At 41.4% G+C, this 9,837-nt stretch overlaps 1 protein-coding gene across 2 annotated transcripts; it reads right to left on the bottom strand.

Moving 5' to 3' along the window:
* Positions 1–288: 288 nt before the first annotated feature.
* LOC123103233 (E3 SUMO-protein ligase SIZ2) lies at positions 289–9,282 on the bottom strand. Of its 2 annotated transcripts, XM_044524757.1 has the most exons (17): positions 8,979–9,264; positions 8,514–8,579; positions 7,789–7,869; positions 7,466–7,514; positions 7,289–7,367; positions 7,022–7,181; positions 6,575–6,708; positions 6,341–6,409; positions 6,132–6,219; positions 5,811–5,886; positions 5,091–5,164; positions 4,839–4,946; positions 2,791–2,952; positions 2,317–2,421; positions 2,159–2,239; positions 1,115–2,066; positions 289–881 (listed from the first exon to the last, which is right to left on the bottom strand). In XM_044524757.1, the coding sequence occupies exons 6-17, from the start codon at positions 7,043–7,045 to the stop codon at positions 763–765; spliced, it is 1,992 nt and encodes a 663-aa protein (XP_044380692.1). In that variant the 5' UTR covers positions 7,046–7,181; positions 7,289–7,367; positions 7,466–7,514; positions 7,789–7,869; positions 8,514–8,579; positions 8,979–9,264; the 3' UTR covers positions 289–762. The 2 variants fall into 2 exon arrangements, with proteins under 2 accessions (XP_044380692.1, XP_044380691.1); XM_044524756.1 differs by lacking the exon at positions 8,514–8,579 and having other exon boundaries at positions 8,979–9,282.
* Positions 9,283–9,837: the final 555 nt, after the last annotated feature.

Genomic DNA, 9,837 nt, shown 5'->3' with positions numbered 1-9,837 from the left:
GTGAACCTTGTAGCTTGTACTCCTAACCAATAGTGTTTGCCATTTCTCTTCCGTCTTGGTCACTTGACAATGGCCTCTATACCATGTAACCTGTCTTTTTTCCCTCTTAACGAATGAAAAGCAGTGCCTGCTGCATTTCGTCAAAAGCACAACACAATGGTCCGAAAGAGCATGCAACAAAATCTAGGTTCAGGACACCTTGATGACAAAAACTACTCCCTCCGTCCCATAATATAAGAGGCAATCATTTAGGCTATAGAAATCGTGCCTGGACTGAGGCTCCAACGATGATGAAATGCACCTTATAAGAGTTAAAATACGGGACATCATCCCTCTCTTCTTTCAGGTATCAGGACTAACACTTGAATGAATGGAAAACCAATCAACCATATGTACATCAACTGCCATTTGTAGTTCCTGATATGCTATGCTATGCTATAAAAACAAAATTGCCTACACAACGGATCTCTTTACACTCTTGGCTAGATTATAGGGCCTACGAGACCAGCTCCAGTTTTTTTTAAATGCATCTTCCTTGCAGCTCCCAGGACTATTTGAATTACAGATGCCACTGGCCACTGCGTTCCTCCTCTCAAGATAGGCAAGACAGACGAACAGATCACAAACTAATCAGATAGCGCCCTTTCCCAAGACAGGTCAGACAGACCAAAGGATCATCACAAACTAAACTTCAGTGATCATTCCACGGAGGAGACAGTGTACATTGTACACCTCACGCCAGACAATGGACAACATAGGCTGCTATTCAGAGTCTGAGTCGATTGCTAGTACCAATCTTGGTCGAACTGACCGTTGCTGCCGAGCCGGTGACAAAGGACCACCAGGTCTCTCCCCAGGCAAGTCATCATCCACAACTGAAGCTGCACACAAGGAATCAAATATTAAGTCTACCTGTGAAAATGTAGAAGTGTAATTATACAAGGGAACTATAAGTAACTTACACTAACATGTTAACATTTTGCTAAATAGTTTGATCTAACAACAATAGTAGGAATCAGCAACCATACTCCAATTCTAGTCCCTAAAGGAGTATTTAGAGAAATCACAAATAATAAAACTGTAGAAATCAGAAGGGTTAGTTTCTGTGCCTTACCATCTAAAGCTGTTATTTCATCCTCAGGGTTCCTCCTTTTCTGAGACGCTTTCTTGGCAGTAATTAGACTTTCATCAACGCAATTACTTGCAATCGATGCTTGGCTTTTACCAATGCAATTATTATGTCCATGTTCCAGTAGGTTTGCTGCTGCTGCTACTGGCTCGTGCAGAGGTTGATGGTTGGCAATGTTGTTTTGCACTTCGCCTAGATTATTTGTCAACTGTAAGCCAGGATCATCCTGGGGATTTGAAGGATACTGCCAAAATGAGAGTTGTCCCAGATCATCAAAATCTTCACTGAACATAAGATATGAAGCCTCATCTAGACCACCTCCAGGTTGTTCCTCACACGTTCCTTTAGTCTCAGGTGGATTGGGTGGAAATGGATCTCCAGTGTCATCTGCTGAGCTGGAATTCAAAACATTAGGAGACAACACCGTGACGTTATCATCATCAGAGTCGCTCAGAACTATTATATCTTGCTCTCTTGATACTGCAGGGACATGTTCATCTATAGGAGAAGAATCAAGATCATGTACATTGCTCATAGGGTAATCATAGTGTCCTTGTTCCAAATCTTGAGTGTCCTCATGATCATTATTGCTTGTAGGAGTAATAAAGTTTCCATTTTTAAAGTGCTCTGGGTGGTTAATATCAGAAGATTGCATCGAGTTAACATCCCCTCTATTCGTAATTTCCCACTTGCCGTTGTTGTTTTTTCTAATTCCCAACTTGATACGGGAGCCCAGCTGGTCAGACAGAGACTCCTCTTTAATCTCATGCTTTACAATACTCATGTTGATCTTGGACCCTAAGTTGGTGGCTACAGAGACAGTACCATCTGGTAAATGCCACCGCGTAAGATCCTTCAGTTCAGCTCCACCCTTAACTCTCCAGGAACCATCAGGCTTGACATCAATTTCAGATACATCATCTTCGCAGTTTTGGATCTGGACCACCAAAATGCAACAGTGTCAGCAAAATAAAGCATAATGGACTAATGTAGACTTGAACATGTACATCATTTCCACTATGATCTCACCAGCGAAGTGATCCGGTTGAAATATGGGTCAATGATTATGTTGTCCAGAGAATAATTCTTCAGGCAAATTGGGCATTGCCACTGCAGACAGGAACATATAGTTTTATTAGGCAAAGAAGGTAAGAGAATAACTGGTCAATTTACGAAAAAAGCCAAACCTTCCGTGAACGTTGATTAAGTTCCACAAAAGCTTCTAAATCAAAGCAACCCATGTGGACACAGGGTTTAAACCTGCCAGCTATCTTAATCCTTGAACCAGTCATCTGTCAAGATAAATTAGCTTTCAGGAAGGCACATATTACAGAACCTAGCATACAAAGACATAATGGCTAACTTTGTGTCAAGGAGTACAAAATATACTATGGATCATACAATACCATATTGCCATTATGGGATTGATGAATAGCATCTGGGTTGACAATTATAATATAAAGTACGTATGATAATTTTCAAAGAATATATTTAAGCGTTGGGTGTCATGGCTCACACATAAAATAATGTCAGGCCATCAGGTGGCAAATGCAACATTCAGTATTCAATGGACATGAGGTCAGATGTAATAGATATATCAGATCAAGTATTAGCAAATATCTACGCATCTAGACATTCTCAGTAATGGGCAAAGTAATTACCGGACATCGGAGATTCACAGAGACCCTGTCAGCCACAACCTCAATATCACTATCACTGTCAGCATTATCTGCCTCAGCTCCACCACCAACACAACGCCGCACACGAGCAAGGGCATGATCAAACTTCTCGCCATCATGTTCCTTCGGCACCAGATTTAGGACCTGCCCATTATCAAATTTTAAGAAAGGAACAGAACCGTAAAGCACAGTCCTGGAGTTTGGAAAGAAAAAATATTTTTAACAGCATAGCTCGAGATAAAACAGAAATCCTGGCCAGGAACCAACTGGAATAAGGAACATTCCATCACAGACAATCTTATTTTTGTACTTTTGCGCCATCTTTCATCACATAAAATAGCTATCCTCACGAATACAGTGGAGTTCCACTTGTAGGGACGATCTACAGGTAGTGTGTGCCACCGAATCCAAACAAGCCTGATTGATTGTACTAGCCTGAGGGAAGTAAAGGATACTAAGCAGACTAAGGAGGGGCAGAGGTGGGAACCACCGGCTGATGATCTACTCAAAATAAATGATGATGGAGGTGCTTCACAGGATAATTCAAATGGGGTTTTTGGCTTCATCATCCGAGATAAAAGTGGTCAGGCTGTTGCCGCTGGTGCAGGTAACATACCCTATTTACTGAACCCGTTGCATTCTGAAGCCGTGGCATGTCTGAAGAGTTTGCAAGCTGCACAACAGTTCGGTATGGCGTCGGTGATTGTCGAGACGGATTCCACAACACTCATGCAGGCGATTAAAGGAACGGCCCAGGATCGCTCTGCCATAGGTGTCATCTTCCGAGAGATTAAAGTTCGTGCTCGTTTAAACTTTTCTTTTTTTGAGATTGTTTTTTGCCCAAGGGGCTGTAACAAGGTAGCAGATTCTCTAGCTGCTCACTGTGCACGAATGGGCCATGCATCCTCAGCCTTCTAGCCGGATGGAGCGCCAAACTTTGTTCATGCATTGGTTGCCAGCGACTTGGCTGGCCGTTCTGGTTAATGGAATAGAGAGTATTCCGGCTCAAAAAAAGAAAAGAAAAACATTACGAGCATCATAAATTGGGGCATGGTCACTGGTGATCGATTTCAAACGCACCCACCCAGCCAGACAGAAACAACACATTTTTCTCCCATGGACACTGGTTCGTACTTTCCATTTTCTTTCTACCTTATCTCCAACAACCAGGCCACCACTCACTCCATACCTTCGCAAGTAACACAAACGAAGGCTCTGGATCGTTGTCCCCACCGTCACGCCCCTAACCTGCTGCTCCGCTTCCCAATCGCCTCTCGCACTGGGCACCCGCAATATGGATCTATAGATAAACAATTTTCTCGCCGATATGAAAGCACCCACCCACTGCCGCCTCAATGAGGGTCACTCACACCACCATTTGGGAGCTGTGTGCTCCACCCCCTGCCGTTCTTGGATCTACTGTGTTTTTTAATTTAGAAGTTGGTTTCATCAAGTTGGATGCGACTAGTTGAGTCAGAAATTGGTATTCCTTTAGTAGGAAGCTACTGCTTTTGTAAGTGAAGTTGGTGTTCACTGGGCTGGGAGTTGGGTGTTCATGGAGTTGAAAGCTCCAGTTGTTGAAGTTATAAGTTGATATTCATTTGAGAAGAAAAATGTGTGTTGATAGTTGAAAATTGTAGATCACCTAGCCAAAATTTGATGTCTCTTAGCTTCTCCGCTGGCACCACCCCACGCCAGTGATGGCCGGTGCCGGAGTGGAGGCAGAAGTAGAGAGGGAGGATACAATAGTGTGGCAGGAAAGATACAGGTGTTTGGTGCACGGGGGCGAGATCCCTGTTCCAAAAGGGGAAGAGAGTCCTGTTGGAATCAATCACACTACACTGCATGCATGCACAATCACCAAATAGATGTCCTAAACGTTAAAGACAAGGAGAGGGAGAAATAGAACATATTCAGCATTTATGGAAAAGGTGAAGAAAAACATGCTTCGTGAAATGAACAATCTAATAGTAAGTGGTCTTGACAATGGAAATGTGGAAATGCCTTCTGTGACACAACATAACAGTTACCTCTTGCAGAGATCTCCTCTTGGCAATTCTAACACCCAAAGAAAACATGCGGGAGTCACTTCTAGATAGAACAATTTTATTAGGTCCTTCTTTGCAATATTCCGTTAACTGCAAAGAGAAATGATGAGTAGGATCAACAAACATCCATACAGAAAATGTAACTAATAATCAACTAAAGAATATAATAGGTATTTCGACAAATCATTCGAAAGCAAGAATAAGAGAGAGCATGCTCCATGGAACAAGACTTACTACAGGACCATCATCTCTACCATTGGCCCCTAACTGCTGTGTAGGTTGCCGGTTAACAACCCTGACTTGAATACCTGAGGGGGAGAAAAAGAACTGCTAATATGAATCAGATCTATAATGATTGGAATTAATAGAACAATGGTAAGAGAATACCCGCAGGGGGTGGGGGGAGTAGGAGGCTGGGACTAAAGAAGAGATACAACTATACAAGAGAATACAACCAGGCTCCATCCTAAAGGAGAGGAGAAAGAGGCATTTTTGAAGCAGAACCGGGAAGCTAAAAGGATTAACATGCATACAGACGTGCACACACATATCGCTCGTAATCGGACAAGGGAATGCAACACAAGATGACAAATGGTATTCGGCGCAGCAACCAAGCACAAGCTACATCTAGCTTTGGTCACACCACATAAACCTAGGAAAGTAAATCACCATGCAAACATGAACTCATTTTAACAGCTAAATATTAGTTTGGAAGGCAAATATGAAGCCCGTCCTTCAATCAGGTGCATGGCGGGGAACAGTGTCAGTGTGTGCACCAAGTATAACAATAAGGCAAATGTTAAAGATGCATCTTCCCTGGATACTTGTAGATTACATGACTCGTAAGAAACCAAACCTGTGCAATGAACTTGAGTATGTGTCCTTTAAGCTAAATAAACAATTTTCTATAGATCTATATCAAAGGATGTTATCTAGTAGGCCAATGCATATTACCATTAATTTGCATATCAGAGTGTAAAGGCCATTGCATCCTGAAAGGAACTTGGTCATCAAGAAGGATACACCAAACCTGCAAGAACATAAGTGGTGCAAAGAAACTTAATGTCAACAATGCATGCAGACAGTGGTCTGATATTCTCTAGTATGGCAGAAGATGACTGGAAATAGCATACAGTGACCATAACTATACTCACAAGTCACAGCCAAATCTTTGAATTACAACAATCTGGCATTTCTTAATAATGCATGACCAAAGAAACACTTATTGAAGGATGACCCTGGACAAACCTAATACTTCAAGGAAATGAAAAGAACCTGAATGTCATATTCGTCTTTCTGTAGCATTTCCCTATTAGCTCTTGATAATGGAAAGGTTTTCTCGAGATACTGTATAGTATATGACCTGGACCATAGGAAAGAATCACACACAAAAACTATGCAAATTTCAGAATGTCATGGTTCAGTTTAATTCATCAATTTATGCACTGACCAAGTGAATTAATAATATTCAATGCATAACTCACCCATCAGTCGCTATTTTAGAAGGAGCTATTGATGTTGGAAGTAATGGATGATTGATAGTGACCCAGAAACTGCAAGTTATAGAAGGAAACTATGTTAAAACAGCTGGTCATTTAATATTAATACTGGAGAATGAGGAATTGATTAGATAATGTTCTCAGCCTTAAATGTTGAAAAGGCAAACAGGCAGAACAAAAGATGAGTTTGGTATTGCATGAAAGTTTTGAAGAACTTACGGATCGGCCTTATTTATTCGACAGACGTCACAGTAGAAGCTGGAAGGTAATTCCTGAGGAACACTCTCTGCAGACTTCTCGGATATGATAACACAACCAACATGTTGCCAGACATTGCATTGTGGATTATCACACTGAAAAGGTCCAAGCAAGTTAGGTGGAACAAACAGAACCTATCAAGAACAGAACTGCCAATTTCATAAAACACATGATATTCGTAATAAAATAAGTTCTGTGTTCCAAAACAACTAACGTGGGGTTTTAGAATATAAGAACAATTCACTGCTTTGAAGTTTCAGAATGTACATAAACTGATTTAATGATTCAGTATACAATCTGCATAATCAAGGAGACTGACGAACAAATTGTGATCTTGCTGCATTGATTGGAGAAAATGAAAAGACAATTAAACTGTCAAGTAGTCATGTTTGTGATGAAAACTAATACCTTTATCATGGATCCATTGGCCATGGAGTTACCACAAGGACAACGGACCTTGACATCCTTTTGAGCAGAGCCATTTAACTTTTTTTTAGGCTTTACACTTTGTCCTGAATCAATCTGATTTAGTGAGCCTGCAGCAGAATTTGCAGGACTGTGCAGTTTCCTAGATATTAAGCAAAAACAGACAGTATGAGTGTATGACAAAACACAGTAGGAGTCAATCCAAATAATACAAACACAAGGTCAGTATGTGAACAAATGCAAACTCACCTAAAGGTTTCATCAACTATTTTCAACACGGTTTCTTTTTCAACTGCCGGTTTCTTTGTTAAGCCATTCAGTTGTGATACTGCAAGAACAATATGAAAGTTATTCCTCTTGTACCTTTAGACAAACACTAGTATAAAAGGGCCAGTGTTGGAAGAAGAAAGACAAAAAACAATGCACCTTGATCTTGTTGATCAGATAGTATTGCTAAGATTTTATCCACCAATTCCTGGAATTGTAAAGCAAAATCAGATAAACAAAAAGTGGCTTAGAAGTAAATACTCAATATAAGTACTAAAAGGCACAGAGAAGTTAATTAGTTCCGAAAGATGTTACGGTATTAGTAAGGACGACTTGACAATCTAATCGATTATTTGTTCCCAAAGTAAAGGGAAGATTGAAACGTTTGAGCAAGTGATGTAAACTTGTAAAGTAAAGCAATAAGTATAATTTATATTTGTAGAATGTATTCATGTAGATTTACGAAATTGGATTGAACAAACCTGCTTCTTTCCTTGCTTTGAAAGTCCAAGCAGATGCAGGACATCTTTTAGCTCTTTTATTCTGAAGTGCTTCAACTTGTCCTGCAACAAAGCATTTAGCTATCAGCGACATAAAACAGATGAATAAGCCACACAGGTCTATTCCTTTAGGACAAGACTAACACATACATGAAAAGGGGTGCTAAATAAGATAATCACTTGAAAGCTCTACTTCGTAAGAGGGGCATCTTGACAACATAAAAGAACTAACACAGAAAATGATGAAATTTCCAATATAGACCACTCCAATTGATTATACATAGTGATGTAAACAAGAAACAAGTTTTATCAGATGATGCGAGGAGCTGAGGGCAGAACTATCGATGCCGCTGCTATCCCGTATACTATACATGAGTAAGGGCATGGTATAGTGTAATATAGCGACAGTTCTGGACTGTTGTCAAATGCTTGGGTAAGAGCACCTAGTAGCTATCAACTACAATATACAGATATTAAGTACCACTAAAGTGAAGGTGGCGCAGCAATGACATTTAGCAATGGAACTCAAATCTAAAACTTGGTTACTAAATGCATCCCTCCAAACAATCTTACTGAAGCCAAGTTGCCGAGCAATGTAAACAGTACCAGTGGAAGAGAATGGCAAACAGATAAAGAAATCAGCTAGCTTTGCGGAAACAAGCAATGCAAGAAGACTAAGAAATACTAACTGTGAGCAGTTTCAGCACCTAGCAAAATGTTAGTAGGGCATGTCAGCTTGGGCGTCAGCGGTGTCGAATCCCAGATTGCAATCTCTACAGAAAACAACTTGTAACGATGTAAGATGCGCAGCTGCGGCCTAATTGTAAGCAGTTACATGTATGGACCTAGTAGCCAGGCTTGGTAAGTAAAGCTAGTTCAAGTTACAGAAGGGAATTGACAAGGGATGATCAATCAAGAGTTTCCCTGTCCCTAATCGGCTAAACAGAAACCTATTAAGCGGTAGGAGTATGAAACTAATCAAGACGGCTCGTCAGAGTTCTACTAGGTCATGATGGGAGGGGGTCGCTGGAGGAGGGCCTTAGAATTAGAACCGACCCGTCGCCAGATTGAGGTCGCCGTACAGGGTAGAAGCGGTCATCCACCGCGGAACACGTCCCGATGGAATCGCAAACGTATGAGGCATGGAGGGATATGCGTAGAGATGCGGGTACCTTGCAACCGGCGAGCGCCGCGTCGGCGGACTCCGGCTCCATGGCGGCTCTGGCCGGGGGGAATCCAATGTGACGACGCCCTACGCGAGGCGGGCGGAGTGCAGGGAGGAGCGTCGGCGGAGAATTGGAGGAGGCTAGAAGAATCGCGGCTGCCGGAGGAGGAGGGGCGCTCCGCTCCGTTGGTGTGCGGCGGCTCGCGGGCGTGGCGGCCTGGCTGCTCTCTTTTCTCCTCCTCTTCTCTTCGGGTGATGACGACGACCGAGGGAAGAAACCTACGACGGGATCTGGGCGGGACGCGTGTACCCTACGAGGACTGGCGCGGATCTTAATGCTCTCTCCCCTGGCTTAGGCGACAGATCCGATTTTGATTAGGGTCTTTTTTAAGGGACTTTGATTATGAGTCTTTGGAGTAACTTCCGTTACATGTGGCGTATGACTTATACTAGTAGACATCCTTGACGTATGAAAACAACCAGTAATGTCAACATCTTGTTGTGAACTTGTCGTAGCTCTCATGATCAGGGTTTTTTATTATGCTTTTATATTTATATAAATATTTTGCAACCATACAATAATTAAAAATTATTATTATATTATATTGTCCAAATTTTATTGTCCCATACAACCAAATATATCACTAAATATATTGCAAAACATTCGTGCAGCAATGTGTGAGATAACATCTAATCCTATATACCTAAATAGTTGATCCCCACTTAACTTCAACTAGATGATACCCCGCACGTTGTTGCGGGAATATTTTGTAACATATTTCAATGTGACTCGTTGTATGAAACATGAATATTTGAAGTAATAATATAAAAAGCTAACAATAAAAATACATATAATTTATTGTGCT

This window comes from Triticum aestivum, chromosome 5A (assembly GCF_018294505.1).
Source record: "Triticum aestivum cultivar Chinese Spring chromosome 5A, IWGSC CS RefSeq v2.1, whole genome shotgun sequence".
NCBI lineage: Eukaryota > Viridiplantae > Streptophyta > Magnoliopsida > Poales > Poaceae > Triticum > Triticum aestivum.
This window is presented reverse-complemented; position numbering and strand designations above follow the sequence as displayed.